This window comes from Ranitomeya imitator, chromosome 5, assembly GCF_032444005.1.
Source record: "Ranitomeya imitator isolate aRanImi1 chromosome 5, aRanImi1.pri, whole genome shotgun sequence".
Lineage (NCBI taxonomy): Eukaryota > Metazoa > Chordata > Amphibia > Anura > Dendrobatidae > Ranitomeya > Ranitomeya imitator.
The window spans coordinates 36122537-36149844 of NC_091286.1; the positions used below are offsets into that span (position 1 = coordinate 36122537).

General features: G+C 48.8%; 1 protein-coding gene across 5 annotated transcripts in view; it reads right to left on the reverse strand.

The window, feature by feature from the left end:
- Positions 1–295: 295 nt before the first annotated feature.
- The window catches only part of RCOR3 (REST corepressor 3), a 66844-nt gene continuing 39831 nt past the window's right edge, over positions 296–27308 (reverse strand). For 3 of the 5 annotated variants that reach the window (XM_069768553.1, XM_069768551.1, XM_069768554.1), the window contains 2 exons: positions 1925–2166; positions 297–1661 (listed from right to left, as the gene is read on the reverse strand). In XM_069768553.1, coding sequence (XP_069624654.1) covers positions 1302–1661; positions 1925–2166 — 602 coding nt within the window. In that variant the 3' untranslated portion in view covers positions 297–1301. Of the gene's footprint in view, positions 1662–1924; positions 2167–27308 lie in introns of all 5 variants that reach the window. The other 2 variants (XM_069768552.1, XM_069768555.1) reach the window with 2 other exon arrangements.

Here is a 27308-nt window from a genome sequence, read left to right on the forward strand (position 1 = left end):
GTTGCATTTTTCTTGCGTCCGATTTTCGTCAAAAAACGACGCACGCGTCGAAAAACGCAGCGTTTTTGCGTGCGTTTGCACGCGTTTTTCGGTGCGTTGCGTCGCCGACGCAGCGGCGCACAATGCTAGTGTGAACGTAGCCTAACAAACTCTTTTTTTTTTTTTTAGAGTTATTCTTTTCCTGAAGAGCTTTAATTCCCCCCTGAAACTTTTTTTTGCAGGTTTCAGTACCTGCTCCGAAGAAGTGACATGCACTTTCCTTTTTTTTTTCCAGCAGGCATTTTTTTTTTTTTTTTAAAACCTCTCTAGGAGAAAATAATAAAAAACACAAAAAATGAACAGTTCAAAATTTTTTCTGTGGAAGTGTGTTTAAAGTTTTTTTTTGTTTTTTGTTTTTTTTTAAGTCGGATCCCCTACAAAAAAAAATAAAACAAACAAAAAAAAAAAACTAGGCGTGATCATACCCTAAGGAGTTTTTTTTCTGTAAAAACGCTCCAAACCTCAAAACTCAGTTTCCGCTGAGTCTGTGTACACACAGCACAACAGCCCGAAACTTCTCTGCCCCAACGTTTTCCTTTGGGGAGAGAGTCCTGTGGTCCCCATACACATCTGATGGTCGTCTGGTTTTGCCAAAACTGGAGGGTTATCCAGTATGTATGTAGGGGACCTTTAGTTTCTTCAAATTGATGGTTCAGCTAGTGCTGAGATTTCACGCTAGGAGAGGGGAAGAAAGATCTGCATCATCTACTATCTGGACACAAATCTTACAACCTCCTTAAACATGAATGAGCTTCAAGAGCTTAAAAAAGGATAGGTGAAGACATGGACTGATCATCTACACACAGCGGAGGCCATATTATTGGTCAACATTCACAAAACACGTCATCACTGAGGTACGAGACAAATGCCTAATGGCCGCCTTCACTGTGTTTAGGTGATATCACCGGAAGGTTGATATGAAGACTGCATCTCTCCGAGCTATATACTTACAGACCACCGACACTTGTGATTTATTGCATATGGTCGGCAAATAAATGCCGAAATATGACACACAGTAACACGTAACAGACGAGTCTTAATGTGGAGAACACTTTGGTTTACAGAATGCTTACGCCCGACTATATAGATATATGTATATAAAAAGCTTACAATACATTCTGGATCAGTTTAGTGTACGGTACACAGTCTTTTTTTTAATAATGTCTGGTTTTCATGATCTTCTTTAGACGAAGCAATACTTGGCCTCGTCAATGGCTTCGAGACTCCTCTCATAGTTCCAGGTTTCATGGAGTTATTTTACATCAATGCATTGCAGGCTGCGGTTCCGTCTGAATCCCGATGAGAGATGATGGCTGCTGCTGGCCAGAACTGGTGGTCACCGCCGGCCTGGGGTTTAGGCGGGGAGGCAAAGAGCTAGCTGGGCGAATTAGCGGTGGCGGGGGCTGGTTGAGCGTCGGCCTTGGCTGAACGAATCGGGCTTGCTGCTGTAGTGGCGGCGGCTGCCGATGTAAGGCCGGAGCAGCTGGAAGGGTTGGCCGGAGAAGAGGCGGCGGCAGCTGATTCAGGGTCGTTACCGAAGCTGGCGGTGCTGGGGCTACGGACTGCTCTGGAGGAGACTGGCCGGTGGGTGGTGGTGGTGGTGCCATCTGGCTGCTCTGGGTCTAAAAAAAAAAAATGGAAACAAAAAATGGACATCAAACCAAGACCATTACACTAACAAAAAGCTTCATACAACGATAGTATAAAATAGCGTTCCAATCATTATATATAATTCTAGACATAGTCAATGGTACCAGAGATATTGTTGAATGCTACCTTTTATCATCTATTCGCATTTTATCAGTAATTTTTAGAAAAAAAAATAATAAAAAATAGAGTAAAAAAAAAAAAATCTGAACTGAATACTGTGGATACACAAACACACCTCATCCTCTTCATCAGTGCTCTTTCCTGATGGGACATGAGAAGTGTTTTTTGTGTCATCCCCTAAGGTAGAAGCATCACCATTAGAGGCCTGGGTTCCTTGTTCTGCTTCCCATTCCTGCAATACCTCCTCTAAGTTAAACCGACGCCTGTAGTTTACAAAGAAGTTCTTCACTTGACCAACAGTCTTGTTGCCAATTACATCTGCAATAGCTTGAAAATCTTTACCATATTTGCGGACACCTGGAAGGCAAAGTACAATATTCACCAAAAGACGATCCACTTATGCGGTGCTTTGTATGTCAATACATCTGCAAGGACGGCTCTGCCCTATAGACGAGGGAAGGGGTAGAGGGGGTGGCATTACCCTAGTGGTTTCGCTACGTATATGGAAACGGTGGGCCGGTGGCAGCTTAGTCTTACACATAGGAGGGAAAATACATTATACCAGGACACAAACAAATATGGTCCAGCAGTAATAAAATGGATATACATCAAAAAAAATGTAATCATCCTTTTACTGCATTCACTTTTTAAACTAGAACCGATAGAATTTGTTTTGTATAGAACCGGAAAAAAAAACAAAATTGTAGTTTGCAATACATATTGTAAAGGGAACAAAAAAATAAATAAAAGTCATAGTACTTGGAGGAAAAGAGTAAAAAAAAAAATGAATAAATTATTGGAAGAAAAAAAAAAGAAAGAGACAAGGGGTCATTTTGACCCCTTTTGCAGTTCGAGTGTTTTAAAGCCTACCTAAAGTTTCTCCCAAGCTTCTGTACTTGGACGTTTCCTATGGTGAAGCCTACGTCGATTCCGAGGTGGAAGACTTCTGTTGACTATTTCAATCCAAAAGTCTGATTTTGCAGAAAAATAAAATTATCGTAAATCTCATTTTTTTTCCAAGTATAAGGACGATTCTTGATTTTAGTCTCAATATTTTTTGGGGGGTTAAAAAGGCTAAAATAATACAAAGACAGATTTTATTTCTAAATTAGGGAATTGGAAAGAATACACAGTCCTCCATGCGAATGCCTCAATGTCCATGCATTGAGGAGGAACGAGGTCTTCTGCAGCTTTTTTTCTAGTGATCAGCGAGGGTCTCCCGGTGGGGATGGCCCACAGTGATCAGATATTTACCCCCCCTTCGGGGTAGTGCCACATGCTCCGACCTCTTATATACTATAATACCCTATAGATGACGGATGCCATTATATGACCTGTTAAAGAAGATTTGTTTTAAGATTTTCAGGATGTACCCATTAAGTCCTTCCCACTGCACCAAATATTCCTTTTTGGGCCTTTATTTTTCTTTTTCTCCCCTTCTTCATCTTTTTGTCGGCATACCTGCATGAGGGAGGGGTTGCTTTATTGAATAACATTTCTGTATATAGTAAAAATGAAGATCTTGTAAGAAGCCAGTGTAAGGATCTGCAGGCCCCCAAGCTGCCATTGTAACCCATCAGCACCCTGCAACCTTGTCTCGGGACATCGGCATTTAAATAGAAAAAGCAGCGATCAGAGCCATGTCTGGTTGCTGCCGAGTGCCAGCTGTATAGCGCAGCTGGCATCCTACGCTTACAGAGGGGGCGCAGCAGAAACACCAACCACTGTTCTTGCAGTAGTAGATTATGATGAACTTGCAAACCTCACAGCGGAGACTGGTGAATCCCCAAAATAGGTCAACAAGATACTATGCTAAGTAAATCCACTCATCGCTTTGCCCAGTGACTTGGGGCACACACACACATGATATTCTGGATTATTACACTCTTCTTCCTTTATAAAGTATTAGAATAAAATCTAATACTCACCCGAATCAGTATAGTGCAGCATTATAGTTTGCCTTCCCATTCTGTGAGCACATTTCCTTGGCTATTTGCTGCGGGTCTGACGCAACTTTTACTACACTTGTGGTTCAGGGTATGAAAATGGCGGAGTAGCATCTGGGTCGATCCTAACCACTGGGAAAACATCCACCATCTATATTATGTATAGGGTTTACAGAGGAAGACAAAATACGTGTCTTATTTTCCCGTAAAACTTCTTTGCAGCCGCGTCAGGAAACCATGGCCATTGAGGATTATGGCACACTCCATGCGTTCGGTGGGAGCCTCCTGGGCAGTCCGCCATCAGGCATCAGCCTCGCAGCTCTGCAAGGCTGCTACATGGGCCTCCATTCATACCTTTACTAAATTCTACAGGGTTCACACTCTTGCTGCGTGGAGTCCCCAAAATCTTGTTTTCTCTCTCGCTTCATTGGGGGACACAGGAAGCCATGGTATGTCCCAAAGCAGTCCCAAGGGTGGCAAGACGTATAATACCCTCAAGTCAGAGCTCAGGCCACTGCGGCTTGCAGGAGCTTTCTACCAAGGTTCGCATTAGATGAAGCATGAGTGTGAACCCTTTAGAATTTAGTAAAGGTATGAATGGTGGCCCATGTAGCAGCCTTGCAGAGCTGCAAGGCTGACGCCTGATGGCGGACTGCCCAGGAGGCTCCCACCAAACGCATGGAGTGTGCCGTAATCCGCAGTGGCCATGGTTTCCTGTGTCCCCCAATGAAGCATCGATGTCATCCGAGTGCAGTACGATTTACGTGGGCACAGACAATGGAGAAATTACTTTCTCCGCACCTGTGAGCCGATTCTCTCATAGGAGAGAATCTGATCATAGTAAATTGCCACTTGGATCAAACGCTTATCAATCTTGGGTCAAACGCTTATCAATGGGTGTGCAAGAAGAAAAGTTAAATCAGACCCCATTCAGGCCGTGTGTGTGTGTGTGTGTGTATGTGTATGTGTATACACACACTTAAACGCTATACATGTATTAATAGGACAACTGCACAGCCGACATAAGCAATAGTTAATCCACGCTCACTGCCAGATACTGAAGAACAAATCCTCATATCTGTTACTTATGTACTGTATCTCATCTATTCCAGTCATATACTTGGCACGGTACAAAGTACCAGTATATGGACTAACTACAAACTGCTGCATTATGAAAAATATAAAATAATAAAAAATAGGGATTTTTGTGTACTCACCGTAAAATCTTTTTCTCCGAGCCAATCATTGGGGGACACAGCTCCCATCCTGTTATTAGCTTATGCTTGTTTTTATAATCTGACATTCTATACTCTGATATATAATATGACATGCTATACGCTCATATGTTGTTACTGATCTCCTACTGCTTTTGCACCGAACTGGTTAGCTGAGAGCCAGCAGGAGGGTGTATACTGCAGGGGAGGAGCTGAGAGCCAGCAGGAGGGTGTATACTGCAGGGGAGGAGCTGAGAGCCAGCAGGAGGGTGTATACTGCAGGGGAGGAGCTGAGAGCCAACAGGAGGGTGTATACTGCAGGGGAGGAGCTGAGAGCCAACAGGAGGGTGTATACTGCAGGGGAGGAGCTGAGAGCCAGCAGGAGGGTGTATACTGCAGGGGAGGAGCTGAGAGCCAGCAGGAGGGTGTATACTGCAGGGGAGGAGCTGAGAGCCAGCAGGAGGGTGTATACTGCAGGGGAGGAGCTGAGAGCCAGCAGGAGGGTGTATACTGCAGGGGAGGAGCTGAGAGCCAGCAGGAGGGTGTATACTGCAGGGGAGGAGCTGAGAGCCAGCAGGAGGGTGTATACTGCAGGGGAGGAGCTGAGAGCCAGCAGGAGGGTGTATACTGCAGGGGAGGAGCTGAGAGCCAGCAGGAGGGTGTATACTGCAGGGGAGGAGCTGAGAGCCAGCAGGAGGGTGTATACTGCAGGGGAGGAGCTGGGAGCCAGCAGGAGGGTGTATACTGCAGGGGAGGAGCTGAGAGCCAGCAGGAGGGTGTATACTGCAGGGGAGGAGCTGAGAGCCAGCAGGAGGGTGTATACTGCAGGGGAGGAGCTGAGAGCCAGCAGGAGGGTGTATACTGCAAAGGAGGAGCTGAGAGCCAGCAGGAGGGTGTATACTGCAGGGGAGGAGCTGAGAGCCAGCAGGAGGGTGTATACTGCAGGGGAGGAGCTGAGAGCCAGCAGGAGGGTGTATACTGCAGGGGAGGAGCTGAGAGCCAGCAGGAGGGTGTATACTGCCGGGGAGGAGCTGAGAGCCAGCAGGAGGGTGTATACTGCAGGGGAGGAGCTGAGAGCCATCAGGAGGGTGTATACTGCAGGGGAGGAGCTGAGAGCCAGCAGGAGGGGTATACTGCAGGGGAGGAGCGAACTTTCTTTGTATCACTTAGTGTCGCCTCCTAGTGGCAGCAGCATACACCCACGGTCTGTGTCCCCCAATGTGGTGAAGGAGAAAAATGTTGCATAAGTAACGTAATAATAAAAATAAATAAAAGTTAAATGTAAAATTCTTTATGGCTCATTGCCCATGAATCAATTCATCCAATAAATAGCAGAAAATAACGTCAAGCTTCCTGTTCTCTAACTCTGGATAGAATTATACCGATTCAGTAATAGTTAAGTGACAAAACTTTCTCTCCATAAATAAAGCTTTCACAAAATATATACCGTTTTTGTGAGCTATAAGCCGCACTGGACCATAAGACGTACCCCCAAGTTTTGAGGAGGAAAATAGATTTAAAAAAGTTTTTTTTGTATAGGATGGGGGTTTGTCTTATAGTCCGAATTTAAAGTATCTTGCCTAAGGGGGTGGAGCGGGGTCACAGTAGACATGGTACCTTCTTCCTCAGGAAGCTGTCGGCGGCAGGAGCGGGGCAATGATGCGGGCCCCCTGGGTGGGAGATATGGGTGCCCCAGCGCTGCTGTCGGAGGTGAGGTAGAGTGGAGTGCATTGCTATCCCTGAAGCCGTGGGCTGCCAGAGGCCAGGCCAAGATCTCAATCCAAGCAAGCGCCTCTTCTGGTAGACATTTTTCTGAAGCCCATGGCTACAGGAAGATGGCCGCCAGAGACAGGGCATGCGCAGACTGGGATCTCAGCCCAGCAGAAATGTCAATCCGCGCAAGCGCCGTCTCTAGCGGCCCATCTCCCCGAAACTATAGGCTTCAGGAAAATGGATGCTGGAGGTGACATTTGCGTGGATTGACATCTCGGCTGGGCAGAAATCCCAGTCTGCACATGCACCGCCACCGTAGGCCCACGACTTCAGGAAAATTGCCGCCAGGAAAGCAATGCCCTCTGCTCCGCCTCACAGCTGACTCCGATCCCACAACATCGCAAAATTAAATTGAGACATCAGTAGGTTAAGTGTTTTTGAATATCCATATTGAATCAGAAGCCCCATATAATGCTCCATATAGTTTATGATGGGCCCCATAAGATGCTCCATACAAAATACGCCCCATATAATGCTCCATATAGTTTATGATGGGCCCCATAAGATGCTCCATACAAAATACGCCCCATATAATGCTCCATATAGTTTATGATGGGCCCCATAAGATGCTTCATATTAAAATATGCCCCATACAATGCTGCACAATCGTTGATTATGGCCCTATAAGATGCTCCATAAAACATTTGCCCCATATAATGCTGCACAAATGCGGATTATGGCCCTATAAGATGCTCCATAGACACATTTGCCCCATATAATGCTCCACAAATGCTGATTATGGCCCTATAAGATGCTCCATAGACACATTTGCCCCGTATAATGCTCCACAAATGCGGATTATGGCCCCATTAGATGCTCCATAGAGATATTTGCCCCATATACCGTAATGCTGCAGAAATGCTGATTATGGCCCCATAAGATGCTCTATACAGACATTTGCCCCATATAATGCTGCACAAATACTGATTATTGCCCTATAAGATGCTCCATAGAGATATTTGCCCCATATAATGCTGCACATGGCCCCATAAGGTGCTCCATAGAATATTTGCCCCGTATAATGCTGCACAAATGCTGATTATGGCCCCATAAGATGCTCCATAGCCTATTATGCCCCATATGCTGTTGCTGCGATAAAAAAAAAAAAAGTCACATACTCACCTCTCGTCACTCAGGTCCCCGGCACTTGCTATAGTCACCTTTCCACGTTCCACCGCCGGGTTCTGCTGTGTCTTCCGCGTTCTCTGCACTGACGTTCAGGCAGAGGGCTTCGCGCACACTAATCGCATCATCGCGCCCTCTGACCAGAGCATCACTGCAGAGGATGCAGAAGACGGAGCGGCGCCGACGGTGGAACTCACCTGCTCCTGGCACGGTCCCTGCAAGTCCCTGGTTCTCCGGGCGCCGGCAGCTTCTTCCTGTATTGAGCGGTCACATGGCACCGCTCATTACAGTAATGAATATGCGGCTCCACCCCTATGGGAGTGGAGTCGGGTCCATATTCATTACTGTAATGAGCGGTACCATGTGACCGCTCAATACAGGAAGAAGCTGTCAGCGCCAGGGAACCAGAGACGCGCCAGGAGCAGGTGAGTATGATTAGACAGCTGCCGCTCCCCCTCCCCTGCCAACCCCTGGGAATGACTCGAGTATAAGCCGAGAGGGGGACTTTCAGCCTAAAAAAATGGGCTGACATTCTTGGCTTATACTCGAGTATATACGGTATGTTGGTACTTTCTGGTAAAGTAAGAAAAACCCACACTGGTCACTGAAATATCTTGAAACAGGCAACTACTGAGTTACCTGGTGCCTGTCGGGAGGGTGTATACTGCCGGGGAGGAGTTATTTTTCTTTATTTGCATAGTGTCAGCCTCCTAGCGACAGCAGCATACACCCGTGGTTACCTGTGTCCCCCAATGAAGCGAGAAAGAAAACTAAATTACTGACCCTGGCCTGGGCAGAAATTATGGTTCCTTTAGCTTCATATTTTGTTGCACGACCTTTTTTAGACAATCGATGTAAACAAACGATTCCTGTAACTCTCAGTGAAACATCCGCCCCCGTCCACAGGTATTTTGGCCGACTCCTTGTGAGCAAACTGCTCCTTGTGTCTCAGGTGTGAAGACGCCTTCACCGGACGGCAGGTCTCCGCTTCTTCCACAGATGCTCAGTAAGGTTTAGATCTAATGCTCTCAGCCATTCTTGGACGTTGCCGTGTTTTGGGTCATCATCCTATTGGAGCATCTGAGACCTGCGACTCAGTCGGAGCTTTCCGACACTTGGCAGCACATTTGGCTCCAGAATGCCTCGATAGTCCTGAGATTTCATTGCACCCTGCACAGATACAAGACCCCATGTGCAAAATGCAGGAAAGCAGCCACCAAACATCCTGAGCCTCCTCCATGTTCACAATAGGTACAAGGTTCTTTCCTTTGTAGGATTCATTTCTTTAATCGCTTCATTGGGGGACACAGATAACCGTGGGTGTATGCTGCTAGGAGGCTGACACTATGCAAAAAAGGAAAAGAACAATAGCCCCTCCCCGGCAGTATACACCCACCGACAGGCACCGAGAACCTCAGTTTGTGCTTGGTGTCTGTAGGAGGTGGACCTGGATCTTCCAGATCCGCAGCTAATCATTTTTTGCTTTCGCAGGTTTGTTGTGTTTTACTAATTATTTATTTTGTTTTTCAGATTCAACTTCTAGGGAATCTGGGTGTTAATTCACTTTGCCTTCCCATTATTAGCGGCTGAGCGAGCAGTGTGGTGTCACCCACATCGCAACACTCAGGCCTGCTGGCAGGACATTTCTCCCCTGTGCCTTCATTGGTGCCTCAGGGTGAGTTTGGTGGCCGGTCCTTGCCGAATTTCCTCCTCACCCCTCTCCTCGGACAGGGCTGAGAGGGAGACGGTAGTCAGCAGCGGTGACCTCCCCCCTTTTTTCCCTAAGGGGGTTGATGCCGTCTCCTGGAAGAGGGTTCTTCTCTCCAGCGTCCCTGCCTTCCCTTGGGCCCCTGGACGACCCTCATGCAGCGCTGAAGATCAAGGCAATGAAGATATATTGGGGGGGGAAGGGGATTGTTGTTTGTATCTCACGCTGGCTCCCTTCCCTCCCCTGGACCTGTCAGCGCTGCCCTGCCGTCTATTCCATGCGTTGTTCATTCAGCGCCGCGGCTTCCCTTTTTTTACTTTACCTCAGTTCGGACCGATCGGCCACGCCTCCTAATCGCCCGCGCTTTCTTGGCGCCCAGTGATATTTTAATACAGCTCACACGCCCCCTTCTGCCGATGGACCTATCAGGGGTTTCTCTCTTCCCAGTCATTTGCTGTGCGCTTAACCACTCCCCCACGAGGCCTCTATTCCTCCTCCATCTTGGATTCTGCTTCCTATCCGGACGCTACACCACTCAGGGGGCACAGATACCGTTTCAGCTGCAGCTCTTTCCTTCCTGTACAGTAGGCTTTCATCCGTACCCTAGCATCCCTCCCCTGCAGTATATCATACTCCGGAGACAGCGCTGCAGTAGTTTAGACTTACACAGGCAGAGCTTTCCAACCCTTTTTTCCCTTACTATAAGCTCACAGCCTACATATGTCCAACTCTATTGGGGCTTCTGTTTCCAAACCCACCATCATTCATTACGCTTGCTCACGCTGCAAGAAAAAGTGGTCAGCAGGTCAGTCGTCACCCTTCTGCCAATCCTGCAGTCCGCATACCATGTCTGCTCCGCAGGAAGCTTCCGAATCTCGGGATGAGTGCACTACCCCTCCCCCAGAGTGGGCAGTTGCTATGTCTCAGTCAGTCTCTGACTTGACTGAAGTATCCCAATCTCTGGTCCAGGCGCTTGAACGATTTCCGCATCTAGCTACAGCCACCAGTGCTCTGACCGTCTCTCATGGCGAGTCGCACGCACCTGTTATCGACCCTCAGAAGAATGCTCTGGCCGGCCGTTCTAGAAAGAGGTCCCTGTCTGGCTCCTCTTCCAGCTCTCCAGGTCCCTCAGAGGTTCCCAAGCTGCTCACCTCTTCCCAATTCCCCTCTTCGGAGGAGGATCCAGTCCGGGTCTGACTCAGACCAGATGTCTGGCATACAGGCTATTGTGGATAGTCTCATCTTGGCTATCTCCCAATCTCTTAAGCTTAAACAGGACTAGGCTCCCTCACAGGATCCTTCTGTCTCCTTCAAACGGGTCAAGCGTCCTTCTCGCTCCTTTCCCAATCACGAGGAATTTGAGTCTACCCTGTCTAAGCACTGGGAACATCCTGAAGAGCTTCCCAGGCAGAAAACAGCTGGACGTATTATACCCGTTTAGTGCTGACCTTCGTGCCAAATGGGCAGAATCTCCAAAGGTGGACCCGCCGGTTTCCGGTCTTTTATCCAAGACGGTCCTGTCCTTACCTGACAGTGCGTCGCTTAAAGACGCTACGGACAGACAGATTGAGACTCTAGCCAAATCAGCATTCGAGGCATCAGGAGCTTCCCTCTGCCCCAGTTTCGCCTCCACCTGGGTGGCAAAGGCCTTTTCCGCCTGGGTCAAAATTCTTCGACGAGGCATTTTGGCTTCGGCTTCACCACAGGAACTGGCTGATTTAGCGGACCAGATTGGCCACGCGGGCAAATACGTTTTGGCTGCCTCCTTGGATGCAGCGGCCTGTTCCGCAAGGGCAAGTAGCAACATCATTGCTATACACAGCATTCTTTGGCTCAAAGCATGGAGCGCAGATACAACTTCTAAGAAGTCTCTCACCAACCTAGCCTTTCGGGGTTCCAGACTCTTTGGCTCTCGCTTAGACCAGATCATTTCTGATGCCACGGGAGGAAAAAGTACTTCCCTCCCTCAGTCTAGACCAAAACGTTTCTTCAATAAAAAGAGCCCTAGGCCTTTTAGGCACTTTCGTCAATTTCGGACCTCTGACTCCTCTTCCCAGCAGGAGCAACCTTCCGCTTCAGGAGAGCGGAGGAGACCCTCTTCTTACAAGCCTGCCCTCAGATGGAGAACTAAGAGCCAACCTTTCAGGTCCTCTGGCTCCCGTTCCGATATATTTCATTCCAAGTGACGGGTCGCCCCCACCTGGAATGACTTCCAGGGTGGGAGGCAGACTTCTTTCCTTCCGGGACGCCTGGCTGTCTGTAGTCAGCGACGCCTGGGTCAGAGAGGTAGTTACCTCCGGTTACAAGATCGAATTTTTTTCCCTGCTGGAAGATCGTTTCTTCCGCTCTCGTCCACCAAGGCAACCGTCTCAACTGCTCGGGTTTCTTGAGGCCGTCTCTTCCCTGGTCACAGCTGGCGTAGTCATTCCTGTCCCTTCAAACGAGCGTTTTTCGGGGTTCTACTCAAACCTCTTCGTAGTCCCCAAGAAGGACGGTTCCCTTCGCCCAATTCTGGATCTCAAGTTTTTGAACCGCCATGTTCGACTCTGCCACTTCAGGATGGAGTCCTTGCGGTCTGTGATTGCCGCCATGGAGCCCGGAGACTTCCTGTGTTCGGTGGATATTCAGGATGCGTACCTTCATGTTCCTATCTGCGTACGGCACCAGAGGTACCTTCGGTTTGCCTTCCAGAAAGAGCACTACCAATTCACGGCCCTCCCGTTCGGCCTGGTGTCGGCCCCCAGGGTCTTCACCAAGATCATGGCGGAGGTCATGGCCATCCTTCGTTCCAGGGGGATACTCATCATCCCCTACCTGGACGATCTTTTGATCAGGGGTTCTTCTCATCGAGACTGTGCGCGAAGCCTCCAGATCTCTCTGGACACTCTGACTCGCCTCAGGTGGATCATCAACTGGGACAAGTCATCTCTGATTCCCTACCAGCATCTGTCCTTCCTGGGCATGAAATTCGACACGAACATGGCTCGGGTCTTCCTCCCACTGGACAAGTTCTCCGGTCTCCGCAAGGCAGCCCGATCTCTCAAACACCCAGCTCCTCGCTCGCTTCGGTTCTGCATGGCAGTCCTGGGAAAGATGGTTGCCTCCATGGAGGCCATTCCCTTTGCCCAATTCCACACACGTCCCCTCCAACTGTTTCTTCTCACCACTTGGAACAGATCCACGACCTCATTGGACCGCCCCGTTCGTCTGCCTCGGCAGTCACTGACCTGGTAGACCCTGTCTTCATCGCTCCTCAGAGGAAGGTCTTTCCTTCCGCTTCAGTGGCAGGTCATCACCACAGATGCCAGCCTGCTCGGTTGGGGAGCGGTCTTCCGACATCTCACAGCGCAGGGTCAGTGGACCCACCAGGAGGCTCTTCTTCCTATCAACTTACTGGAGATCAGAGCAATCTTCCTTGCCCTACTCCACTGGCAATAACTCCTGGCCGGCCGTCCCGTCCGCATCCAGTCGGACAACGCCACAGCCGTGGCATACTTAAACCACCAGGGCGGGACGCGCAGCAGTCAGGTACTGGCAGAGGCAGCAAGGATACTTCATTGGGCGGAACGTCACGTTCCGGTCATTTCAGCTGTCCACATTCCGGGCATCGAAAACTGGGCAGCTGACTTCCTCAGCCGCAAGGGCCTGGCGACGGGCGAGTGGTCTCTCCATCCCTCAGTATTCGACCAGATTTGTCTTCATTGGGGCACCCCAGACGTCGACCTCATGGCATCTCGGATGAACCACAAGGTTCCTCAGTTTGCTCCAGATCCCGGGACCCTCTGGCCATCAGCCACGACGCCCTGGTAATCCCAAGGTCGCAGTTTCAGTTTCCTTACCTGTTTCCCCCACTTCCCTTGATCCCAAGGGTAGTAAAAAAGATAAAGTTAGAGGGGATTCCGGTCATACTCATAGCTCCAGACTGGCAAAGGCGCCCCTGGTACGCGGAGCTGGTCAACATGCTCGCGGATACCCCTTGGAGACTCCCATACCGCTCAGATCTTCTCTCACAGGGCCCACTCTTCCACCAAAGTTCTCAGTCCCTGCATTTAATGGCATGGCTGTTGAGGCCGCGGTTCTGAAGGAGTCTGGTTTTTCTCATCAGGTCATACAGACCATGATCAGAGCCAGGAAGCCAGCTTCTTCTCGCATTTACCACAGGTACTGGAAGGCTTTCTACCGGTGCTGCGAGACACACGACGTCTTTCCGATGACTTTTTCCCTTCCGGACTTTCTGGGCTTCCTGCAGTCGGGACTCGACTTGGGGTTGTCCCTCAGTACCCTAAAGGGTCAAGTTTCCGCCTTGTCCATTCTTTTCCAAAGGGACTTGGCTTCCGTCTCTCAAGTGAAGACTTTTCTGCAAGGAGTTGCTCATCTTGCTCCTCCTTTTCGTCCTCCGCTGGAACCTTGGGACCTCAATTTGGTTCTCAGTGCCCTTCAGACCCTTCCTTTTGAACTGCTTCAGGACGTCTCTTTTTCCTTTCTTTCCTGGAAGGTGGCCTTCCTCATTGCCATCACTTCAATTAGAGTTTCCGAGTTGGCAGCATTATCCTGCCGCTCCCCCTTCCTGATTCTTCATCAGGACAAGGTCGTTCTAAGACCTGTCCCCGAATTTCTTCCCAAGGTGGTTTCCACTTTCCACATCAATGAGGATATCATTCTTCCTTCTTTTTGCCCTTCTCCTGTCCACCCCTTGGAGAAGTCTCTTCACAAGCTTGACGTTGTCAGGGCCGTTCGGATCTATCTTTCTAGAACTGCTCATTTTCGCAAATCCGACTCTCTGTTTGTCATTGCTGAGGGTTGCCGGAAAGGCCTTCAAGTGTCCAAATCCACTATTTCTCGCTGGATTCGTTCTGCTATAACGGAATCCTACCGTGCTCGAGAGACACAGCCCCCTCCTGGGGTACGGGCCCACTCCACCAGAGCTGTCGGTGCTTCCTGGGCTGTTCATCACCAGGCCTCCGCTTTGCAAGGCTGCCACCTGGTCGTCTTTACATACGTTCACGAGGTTCTACAGGGTTCATACCCAGACCTCGTCAGATGCAGGTTTTGGTAGGAAGGTACTGCAGGCGGCAGTCGCACACCGGCCGACCTGAGCCCTTTTCTCGCTTCCTTTCTACTCACACTTTTCCGGGACTGCTTTTGGACGTCCCACGGTTATCTGTGTCCCCCAATGAAGCAATAAAGAGGGATTTTTGGTACTCACCGTAAAATCTATTTCTTGGAGTCTTCATTGGGGGACACAGCACCCTCCCTGGTTAGTTGTTCTTGGTACCGTGGTTGGGCCTACAAGTCCTGATTGAGTTGGTACTCATGTGTTCTTAGTTATGGTTGTTTCTCCTACTGCTTTTTTCACCAACTGAGGTGCTCAGTGCCTGTCGGTGGGTGTATACTGCCGGGTGGGTGTATACTGCCGGGTGGGTGGGGGGGGCTATTGTTCTTTTCCTTTTTTGCATAGTGTCAGCCTCCTAGCAGCAGCATACACCCACGGTTATCTGTGTCCCCCAATGAAAGCTCCAAGAAAGAGATTTTACGGTGAGTACCAAAAATCCCTCTTTTTGCGTCTGGGAAAATAGAGCTGATGTGATGCCAAAAAGCTCTAGTGTCGTCTCCTCAGTCCAAAGAACGTTCTCCCAGAAATTTTCTAGCTTGTCAATATGCATTTTGGCAATTTCCAGTCTAGCTTTTTTTGTGATTTGCTTTCAACAGTGGTTTTCTCTTCGATTGTCATGCATGATGTCCACTTTGGCCAAGACAGCGATAGACGGTGCGACCGGACACTGATGGACCTTGCTCTTGGAGGTCACCGCTGATCTCTCTGGATGTTGTTCTGGGCTCTTTGGCTATTAACTGTATTATCCATCTCTTCATTTTGTCATCAGTTTTCCCAAGTCCTTGGAGGTCGGTTACAGTCCCATATATGTGCAACTATAGTAACAGGAACGTCAGGCTGTTCGGAGATTTTCTTACGACCTTTAACATGTCTGTCTATAATTTTCTTTCTAATATCCTGAGAACACTCTTGCCTTCACTTTCTTTGGTCCATGTTCAGTGTACTACACACCATGATCCCAAACAGCACAGTGACTACTTTTCACCTTTCAAATAGGCGACTGACTACAAGTTTATTAGTTTAACACCTTCCCTATGTTCAACTTACTTGCAATCTGTTCTAGAGGTACCATCATTTTTATCCTAGCCATTTTTATTAGTTTTATTTTTCTGTTGAACCACAATTCAAAAACAATGTCTGATTTTCATTAGTTGATATTCAGTAAACTGAAAATTACTTTGGTCAGTTTTAACCCCTTTACCCCCAAGGGTGGTTTGCACGTTAATGACCAGGCCAATTTTTACAATTCTGACCACTGTCCCTTTATGAGGTTATAACTCCGAAACGCTTCAACGGATCCTGGTGATTCTGACATTGTTTTCTCGTGACATATTGTACTTCATGATAGTGGTAAAATTTCTTTGATAGTACCTGCGTTTATTTGTGAAAAAAACGGAAATTTGGCGAAAATTTTGAAAATTTCGCAATTTTCAAACTTTGAATTTTTATGCAATTAAATCACAGAGATATGTCACACAAAATACTTAATAAGTAACATTTCCCACATGTCTCCTTTACATCAGCATAATTTTGGAACCAATTTTTTTTTTTGTTAGGGAGTTATAAGGGTTAAAAGTTGACCAGCAATTTCTCATTTTTACAACACCATTTTTTTTTAGGGACCACGTCTCATTTGAAGTCATTTTGAGGGGTCTATATGATAGAAAATGCCCAAGTGTGACACCATTCTAAAAACTGCAGCCCTCAAGGTGCTCAAAACCACATTCAAGAAGTTTATTAACCCTTCAGGTGTTTAATAGGAATTTTTGGAATGTTTAAATAAAAATGAACATTTAACTTTTTTACACAAAAAATTTACTTCAGCTCCAATTTGTTTTATTTTACCAAGGGTAACAGGAGAAATTGGACCCAAAAAGTTGTTGTCCAATTTGTCCTGAGTACGCTGATACCCCATATGTGGCAGTAAACCACTGTTTGGGCGCATGGGAGAGCTCGGAAGGGAAGGAGCGCTATTTGACTTTTCAATGCAAAATTGACAGGAATTGAGATGGGACGCCATGTTGCGTTTGGAGAGCCACTGATGTGCCTAAACATTGAAACCCCCCACAAGTGACACCATTTTGGAAAGTAGACCCCCTAAGGAACTTATCTGGATGTGTGGTGAGCACTTTGACCCACCAAGTGCTTCACAGAAGTTTATAATGCAGAACCGTAAAAATAAAAAATCATATTTTTTCACAAAAATTATATTTTTGCCCCCAATTTTTTATTTTTCCAAGGGTAAGAGAAGAAATTGGACCTCAAAAGTTGTTGTCCAATTTGTCCTGAGTACGCTGATACCCCATATGTGGCAGTAAACCACTGTTTGGGCGCATGGGAGAGCTCGGAAGGGAAGGAGCGCAGTTTGACTTTTCAATGCAAAATTGACAGAAATTGAGATGGGACGCCATGTTGCGTTTGGAGAGCCACTGATGTGCCTAAACATTGAAACCCCCCACAAGTGACACCATTTTGGAAAGTAGACCCCCTAAGGAACTTATCTAGAGGTGTGGTGAGCACTTTGACCCACCAAGTGCTTCACAGAAGTTTATAATGCAGAACCGTAAAAATAAAAAATCATATTTTTTCACAAAAATTATATTTTTGCCCCCAATTTTTTATTTTTCCAAGGGTAAGAGAAGAAATTGGACCTCAAAAGTTGTTGTCCAATTTGTCCCGAGTACGCTGATACCCCATATGTGGCAGTAAACCACTGTTTGGGCGCATGGGAGAGCTCGGAAGGGAAGGAGCGCCATTTGGAATGCAGACTTAGATGGAATGGTCTGCAGGCATCACATTGCGTTTGCAGAGCCCCTAATGTACCTAAACAGTAGAAACCCCCCACAAGTGACACCATTTTGGAAAGTAGACCCCCTAAGGAACTCATCTTGATGTGTTGTGAGAACTTTGAACCCCCAAGTATTTCACTACAGTTTATAACGCAGAGCCATGCAAATAAAAAATATTTTTTTTTCCACAAAAATTATATTTTAGCCCCCAGTTTTGTATTTTTCCAAGGTTAGCAGGAGAAATTGGACCCTAAATGTTGTTGTCCAATTTGTCCTGAGTACGCTGATACCCGATATGTGGGGGGGAACCACCGTTTGGGCGCATGGGAGGGCTCGGAAGGGAAGGAGCATCATTTGGAATGCAGACTTAGATGGATTGGTCTGCAGGCGTCACATTGCGTTTGCAGAGCCCCTAATGTACCTAAACAGTAGAAACCCCCCACAAGTGACCCCATATTGGAAACTAGACCCCTCAATGAACTTATCTAGATGTGTTGTGAGAACTTTGAACCCCCAAGTGTTTCACTACAGTTTATAACGCAGAGCCGTGAAAATAAAAAATCTTTTTGTTTTCCCACAAAAATTATTTTTTAGCCCCCAGTTTTGTATTTTCCCAAGGGTAACAGGAGAAATTGGTCCACAAAAGTTGTTGTCCAATTTGTCCTGAGTACGCTGATACCCCATATGTTGGGGTAAACCCCTGTTTGGGCACACAGGAGAGCTCGGAAGGGAAGGAGCACTGTTTTACTTTTTCAACGCAGAATTGGCTGGAATTGAGATCGGACGCCATGTCGTGTTTGGAGAGCCCCTGATGTGCCGAAACAGTGGAAACCCCCCAATTATAACTGAAACCCTAATCCAAACACACCCCTAACCCTAATTCCAACGGTAACCCTAACCACACCTCTAACCCTGACACACCCCTAACCCTAATCCCAACCCTATTCCCAACTGTAAATGTAATCTAAACCCTAACCCTAACTTTAGCCCCAACCCTAACTGTAGCCCCAACCCTAACCCTAGCCCTAACCCTAGCCCTAACCCTAGCCCTAACCCTAGCCCTAGCCCTAACCCTAGCCCTAACCCTAACCCTAGCCCTAACCCTAGCCCTAGCCCTAACCCTAGCCCTAATGGGAAAATGGAAATAAATACATTTTTTTTTATTTTTCCCTAACTAAGGGGGTGATGAAGGGGGGTTTGATTTACTTTTATAGCGAGTTTTTTAGCGGATTTTTATGATTGGCAGCCGTCACACACTGAAAGACCCTTTTTATTGCAAAAAATATTTTTTGCAATACCACATTTTGAGAGCTATAATTTTTCCATATTTTGGTCCACAGAGTCATGTGAGGTCTTGTTTTTTGCGGGACGAGTTGACGTTTTTATTGAAAACATTTTTGGGCACGTGACATTTTTTTATCGCTTTTTATTCCGATTTTTGTGAGGAAGAATGACCAAAAGCCAGCTATTCATGAATTTCTATTGGGGGAGGCGTTTATACCGTTCTGCGTTTGGTAAAATTGATAAATCAGTTTTATTCTTCGGGTCAGTACGATTACAGCGATACCTCATTTATATCATTTTTTTATGGTTTGGTGCTTTTATACGATAAAAACTATTTTACAGAAAAAATAATTATTTTTGCATCGCTTTATTCTCAGGACTATAACTTTTTAATTTTTTTGCTGATGATGCTGTATGGCGGCTCTTTTTTTGCGGGACAATATGACGCTTTCAGCGGTACCATGGTTATTTATATCTGTCCTTTTGATCGCGTGTTATTCCACTTTTTGTTCGGCGGTATGATAATAAAGCGTTGTTTTTTGCCTCGTTTTTTTTTTTTTTTTCTTACGGTGTTTACTGAAGGGGTTAACTAGTGGGACAGTTTTATAGGTCGGGTCGTTACGGACGCGGCGATACTAAATATGTGTACTTTTATTGGTTTTTTTTTATTTAGATGAAGAAATGTATTTATGGGAATAATATATTTTTTTTTTTTTCATTATTTTGGAATATTTTTTTTTATTTTTTTTACACATTTGGAAAATTTTTTTTTTACTTTTTTACTTTGTCCCAGGGGGGGACATCACAGATCAGTGATCTGACAGTTTGCACAGCACTCTGTCAGATCACTGATCTGACATGCAGCGCTGCAGCCTTCACAGTGCCTGCTCTAAGCAGGCTCTGTGAAGCCACCTCCCTCCCTGCAGGACCCGGATCCGCGGCCATCTTGGATCCGGGGCTCGAGCACATCGCGTTGCTGCGGGGGGCTCAGGGAAGCCCGCAGGGAGCCCCCTCCCTGCGCGGTGCTTCCCTGCACCGCCGGCACATCGCGATCATCTTTGATCGCGGTGTGCCAGGGGTTAATGTGCCGGGGGCGGTCCGTGACCGCTCCTGGCACATAGTGCCGGATGTCAGCTGCGATAAGCAGCTGACACCCGGCCGCGATCGGCCGCGCTCCCCCCGTGAGCGCGGCCGATCGGCTATGACGTACTATCCCGTCCAGGGTCAGATAAGCCCAGGGCACCTCGACGGGATAGTACGTCTAAGGTCACAGAGGGGTTAAGTTACTTCAGTGGGTTTTAGGTCTTTCATAGAATGGTACCAACAATTTTGTCCAAGTCTGTAATTTTTTTTTTTTATTGTGTGTACATCCATACAGTAACCAAGTGAAAAGATTCCATTTTTTTCACCCTCTGCTAACACTGTTACGCTTCCCTCCAGCTTTTCATTCTGTCCACATCATTTTTCTCTTAGGCCGCCGTCACACTTGCGAGTTTTACGGACGTAAGAGCGCAGAAACTACGTCCGTAAAACTCGCAAAAAATACGGCACAATTATTCTCTATGCCCCTGCTCCTATCTGCCGTATTAAACTGATCCGTATTATACGGCTTTCTACGGCCGTAGAAAATCGCAGCATGCTGCGTTTGTCACCGTACTGCGCAAGAAATACGCCAATGAAAGTCTATGGAAGTGTGAAAAATACGGATTACACACGGACAAGCAGTGTGACTTGCGAGAAATATGCAGGGGTGTTAGAGAGAAAAGCCGGTAATTCATTGCGGTGTACAGTAAAATCACACTGACAGCTTCCAGTCCAATAGGTAGAATAAATGTGTACACATAGAATAGGTATATATATATATATATATATATGTCAGTGAGACACATATATGTATATATATTAATATTTATTCCAGCGCTATACAGCTTGAAAGCCGGTAATTCAATTACCGGCTTTTTCTTTCTCCTTCCTAAACCCGACATGATTTACATACAGTAAACCATGTCTTCTCTCCATTTTTTTTGCAGATTCCACACTACTAATGTTAGTAGTGTGTATCTGCAAAATTTGGCCGTTCTATCTACTAAATTAAAGGGTTAAATGGCGGAAAAAATTGGCGTGGGCTCCCGCGCAATTTTCTCCGCCAGAGTAGTAAAGCCAGTGACTGAGGGCAGATATTAATAGCCTGGAGAGGGTCCACGGTTATTGCCCCCGCCCCCCTGGCTAAAAACATCTGCCCCCAGCCACCCCAGAAAAGGCACATCTGGAAGATGCACCTATTCTGGCACTTGGCCACTCTCTTCCCATTTCCGTGTAGCGGTGGGATATGGGGTAATGAAGGGTTAATGCCACCTTGCTATTGTAAGGTGACATTAAGCCAAATTAATAATGGAGAGGCGTCAATTATGACACCTATCCATTAATAATCCAATTGTAGTAAAGGGTTAAATAAAACACAAACACATTATTTAAAATTATTTTAATGAAATAAAAACAATGGTTGTTGGAGTATTTTATTCTACGCCCAATCCAGTCACTGAAGACCCTCGTTCTGTAACAAAAAAAACATAACAAACCAACAATATCCTTACCCTCCGCAGATCTGTAACGTCCAACGATGTAAATCCATCTGAAGGGGTTAAAATAATTTGCATCCACAAGCTTTGCTAATGCAATGATGCTCATGGCTGCAAAAACCCCGGAAAATGAAGGTAAAGTAGGTCAATGACCTATATTTACCTTCATTTGCGGTGAGGCGCCCTCCGCTATATATATATATATATATATATATATATATATATATATATATATATATATATATATATATATATATATATATATATTTTTTTTTTTTTTGTGTGTACTCACCGTAAAATCCTTTTCTCCGGGACACAGGACCATGGGTTATGCTGCTGTCACTAGGAGGCTGACACTAAGCTGAGACAAAAAAAGGTTAGCTCCTCCCCTGCAGTATACACCCTCGTACTGGCTTCCAGACACCCAGTTTAGTGCAAAAGCAGTAGGATAGTAACAATATAACAAGTAACATTAGAATATAACATGTCAAACAAACAGTCAAGATCAAAAAAACAAGATCACGAGCCGAAAGGCTACCAGGGTGGGTGCTGTGTCCCCCAATGAGTGGCTCGGAGAAAAGGATTTTACGGTGAGTACACACAAAAATCCCTATTTCTCCTTCGCCTCATTGGGGGACACAGGACCATGGGACGTCCCAAAGCAGTCCCTGGGAGGGAAACAATACAACCAAAATAACTCCGTGTACCATCTGACTACAAATGCGCAACGGCCGCCTGCAGGATACGCCTGCCAAGGGCCGCGTCCGCAGAGGAGTGAATGTGAACATTGTAATGCTTTGTGAAAGTATGCAGGCTGGACCACGTTGCGGCCTTGCAAACCTGCTCTGCTGTTGCCTGGTGCCGGATGGCCCAGGAAGCACCCATCGACCGAGTGGAGTGAGCTCTAATCCCCGCCGGGATAGGACTGCCCCTGACCCGATAGGATTCCTGGATAGCAGATCGGATCCATCTGGCCATCGTGGATTTAGACGCAGCCAAACCCTTTCTGTGACCTTCCGGGAGCACGAAAAGGGCGTCCGATTTCCTGAAGTGAGCCGTTCTGGAAATGTACCTCCTGAGGGCCCTTACCACGTCCAGGGTATGGAGAGCTTTCTCGACCCTATGTTTGGGCTGCGGGCAAAAGGAGGGAAGAATGATGTCCTCATTGAGATGGAAAGATGAGACCACCTTCGGAAGAAATGCCGGAGAAGGACGTAGGACTACCTTGTCCTGATGAAAGGCAAGGAAAGGAACCCGGCAGGATAAAGCGGCGAGCTCTGAAACCCTTCTGATGGACGTCACCGCTACCAGGAAGGCAACCTTCCAAGAGAGGACAGAGAGCGGAACGTCTTGAAGGGGTTCGAACGGAGGTTCCTGAAGAACCCCCAGAACCAAGTTGAGATCCCAGGTCTCTAGCGGCATCCTGTAGGGAGGAACCACATGGGAGACTCCCTGGATGAAAGTCTTGACCTGAAGGTTGGTGGCGATCCTACGCTGGAAAAGCACGGATAACGCTGAGATCTGACCTTTGAGGGAACTCAGGGCCAAACCGGAGTCCAGACCAGACTGAAGGAAATTCAAGATGCAAGGGATAGAGAAAACGAGCGGAGGGTGACCCCGGAGCCTGCACCATGAGAAGAAGGTTTTCCAGACGCGGTGGTAGATGGAGGCGGAAGACGCCTTGCGAGCACTTAACATGGTGGGGATGACCTGCTGAGAGAAACCGGCATGAGTTAGAATCCAGGTTTCAACAGCCACGCCGTTAAACGTAGGGCCCCTGAGCTCTGATGGTAGATCGGTCCTTGGCGAAGCAGGTCTGGGCGGTCTGGCAACCGCAAGGAAACGTCGGCTACGAGCTGAACGAGCTCCGCGTACCAAGCGCGACGAGGCCAGTCTGGGGCGACCAGGATGACTGGAACTCCCTCCGTCTTGATCTTTCGGATCACCTTCGGCAGTAAGGGAAGGGGAGGGAACACGTATGGGAGCTGAAATTGATGCCACGGAGAGATCAGCGCGTCCACTCCTATGGCCTGGGGATCCCGAGATCGAGCAATGAAGTTGTGGACTTTGGCGTTCAATCTGGACGCCATCAGATCCACGTCCGGGGTCCCCCAGCGAAGACAGATCTGGTGAAAAACCTCTGGGTGGAGTTCCCACTCCCCCGAGGCAAGGCCCTGGCGGCTCAGGAAGTCCGCCGCCCAGTTCTCGACTCCTGGAATGTGCACCGCAGAGATGATGGAATGGTTGGTTTCGGCCCAACGAAGGATGAGGGAGACTTCCTGCATCGCCGCCCTGCTGCGGGTACCCCCCTGGTGGTTGATGTAAGCCACCGCCGTGACGTTGTCCGATTGGACTCGTACTGGGTGACCCGCGAGCAGGGCGTGAAAGTGACTCAGTGCAAGTCTGATAGCACGAATCTCCAGGATGTTGATGGGGAGTTTGGATTCCCGAACTGTCCAGCGGCCCTGGGCAGAGTGGTGGAGGAACACCGCCCCCCAGCCAAGGAGACTGGCGTCGGTAGTTACCACTAACCAGCGGATCGGGAGGAAGGACTTCCCCTGGAGAAGAGATGGGCCCAGGGTCCACCATACGAGAGATTGTCTGACCCGCGGGGACAGGGGACAAGGGCGGTCGAGAGATGAGATACTCCTGTCCCAGATGTCCAGCAAAGCCTGTTGCAAGGGACGGAGATGGAGTTGAGCAAAAGAAACTGCTTCGATTGTGGCAACCATCTTCCCCAAAATCTTCATGGCGAACCGAATGGTTCGCGGGCGGGGGTGACAGAGCGTTCGGGCTCCCTTCTGAAGTGCTTGGGCCTTGGACCGAGGAAGCAAGACCAGACCCCTCGAAGTGTCCAGGATCATTCCCAGAAAGGAGATCCGACGGGCCGGAACGGGAGCGGATTTGTCCCAGTTGATCAACCAACCTAGGCGCGAAAGAGAATCCAGGGTAATGTGGACGCTTGACTCGCAGGCTTGAAAAGACGGGCCGTTTATGAGGAGATCGTCTAAGTAAGGTAACACGACGACTCCTCGAGAATGAAGGATGGCCATGACAGCCGCCATGACCTTGGTAAATACCCTGGGCGCCGTGGCGAGACCGAAGGGTAAGGCCGTGAACTGGAAGTGGTCCTCCCGAATGGCAAAGCGGAGGAACCTCTGATGAGACGGAAAAATCGGAATATGAAGATAGGCATCCTTGATGTCTATCGAGGCCAGAAATTCCCCTCTTTCCATCGAAGAGATGACCGATCTGAGCGATTCCATCCTGAAGTGCCGGACTCTTACGCACTTGTTCAGGAGCTTCAGATCCAAAATGGGCCGCACTTTTCCGTCCTTCTTTGGCACGACGAAGAGGTTTGAGTAGAAACCTTTGAACCTCTCGTGTTCCGGGACCGGGACAATGACCCCGCTCTGGCGGAGGGAGTGGATGGCGCAAAGAAGGGCGCGAGCCTGAGCTGCCGAGCTGGGAAGACGAGAGGGGAAAAACCGAGTTGGAGGAGGAGAGGAGAACTCTATCTTGTAGCCTGACGATACCAGATCCCTGACCCATTCGTCGTGCACGACGGAGAGCCAGGCTTGCTGAAAAAGGAGCAGGCGTCCGCCTACTCTGATGGTATCGACTGGCGCCGTTCCCGAGTCATTGAGACAGGAATCTGGGAGGTCTGGACCCTCGGGATCTGGGTTGTCTCGGTTTCCCGCGCCAGGAAGGAATAGGCCTGAAGGAGGGACGAGCGTCTCTGTCAGTGCGAGCGGAACGGTCCGATCTGGGAAGACCGGTAGGATTGGACCAGGCTGGGCTGGTACGAAAGGGCCGAAAGCGAAAGTAAGGCTGGCGCTGGAAGGCCGCCTTGGGCCTCTGTTGGGGAAGGAACTTGCTCTTTCCCCCTGTGGCGTCGGAAATAAGCTGGTCAAGCTTTTCGCCGAAAAGACGCCCGCTTTGAAAAGGGAGGGAGTTCAGAGATTTCTTAGAGGAGGAATCTGCGCGCCACTCCCTGAGCCAAAGAGCCCTTCTGATAGCGACGGCGTTGGAAGCCGCGGATGCTGCGCAATTCGCCGCGTCGAGGGATGCGAACATCACATAATCGCTAGCCATGGCTAACTGCTTGGCTAGGTCTGCCATATCAGACGGGAGGTCCTGTTCGTTAATGGATTTCGCTAGAGCATCCGCCCAGGAGACCATAGCCTTGGACACCCAAGCCGCTGCGAAGGAGGGGGACAGGGAAGAGCCAGAGGCTTCATACACCGAACGAGCTAGCGAGTCTATCTGGCGTTCGGTGGGGCTCTTAATTGACGCGCCCTCCGGAACTGAAAGAAGCGTTTTAGAAGCTAGGCGTGAGACCGGCGGATCTACTAAAGGCGGATCCGTCCAGTCTTTCACGAGATCCGCTGAGAAGGGGTACTTAGATAGCAGATCCTTCTTACCCGTGAACCGCTTATCTGGATGCTCCCTGTGACGCCTGACTATATCCAGAAAGGCTGGATGAGAGGCAAAGGATTTGTGGGAACGTTTGGATCTGGTAAAAGAGACCGCGTGTTCCGGAGCGGAATTAGCGTCATCCTCCACCTTAAGAGCGTGATTGACTGCTACAATGAGGGAGTCGACCGTAGCTCTGAACTCCGGAGCCTCCGGGTCCAATGATACCTCGGACTCATGTTCAGAGTCGGGAACGCTGTGAGCCCCCAAAGAGGGTGAGCGAGAGGGGGAGCTGCCAGATTCTGAGCGGCGAGGAGAGCGTTCAGGAGAGGAAGGGCGGATCCGCTTTCGGGATGACCGAGCCTCTTTATGGAGAGAGCGGCCCCTGCTAACCGACGATTCCCCTGCTATGGAGGGATCTCTTAACGCCTGTAACGGGTTACCTCGTTCCCCGGGAGGATTTTGAATGGATTTGATGGCGTTGGCTAAAAAATCCACGGATTGAGAGAGAGAAGCGACCCACGGGGGGGGACTAGGTACGCCAGAGTCGGTGGCGGTGGAGGGCTCCTGGGCACATGGAGCATCGCAGGCAGAACAGAGGGGGGAACTTTGAGGCCTAGGAAGAGGGGCCTGACAGGTGGTACACGCAGAAAAAAAGGTCGTATGCACCTTAGAGGATTTTTTAGATCTAGTCTGCGACATGACTCTAATGCACAAGAAGCCACAGGGGCTATAATCTGGCCTGGGAAGCAGAGGGCGGTGCTGCAGAGGAGAAGCTGACGATGTCTCCTTACCCCGGTCCTGTGTCCCGCTGTCCTGGGGAGCCGAGCTGTGAATCCAGAGATAGGGCACTAGCTGCACGTGGGCGCTGTGCCTCCGGGATGCGGCAGAGCTGGAGCTGCGGCGTGTATGTGAGGACCAAGATGGCCGCCGAGATCAGGGGAGAGATCTCGGCGGCTGCGAGAAGCGCCAGGGACCGGGGGGCGGCGCCGCCGATGACGCGCAGGAGTGGGCGGAGCCTATCGGCAGCGGCCAGGCCGAAGCCGGGGACTAAATTTGCGGCCCCGGCCCGGCGCGCGGCCGCAAAGGGCCGACGTCTCGGCCCACCATCTGCGCTGCAGCCCGCCAATGTGCCAAGTTGAGGAGGAGCCCTCCGGACCGCTGTGACCCCCCCATCCCCCACGGAACACTTACCCCTATGGAGAGGAACCTTAGGATGGCTGGGACGGTGCAGGGATTGGGAAGCCTCAATCCACCAGCCCCTGAGAGAGAGGGGTGGAGAGGAACCGTCCACCACCTGAGTCACACAGAACATTGGTGATGCAGTGTGGTCTGCACGGACGCCACGGGGATAGGGCCACTGTACAGCCGAGGGTAGAACCTGGTGGACAGGGCATATGTCCGGCAATAAAAAGGCCTGGCTGCAGAGGAGGATACTGGAGGAAAACACCAGTGCTCGTCTGTATAAAAAAAGGGGAGATCGGGGCCCTTTTAGGGAGAAACCGTCGCCCAAAAAATGTCAGCTCAGGCAGTGGCTCCCACGTCGCAGGAG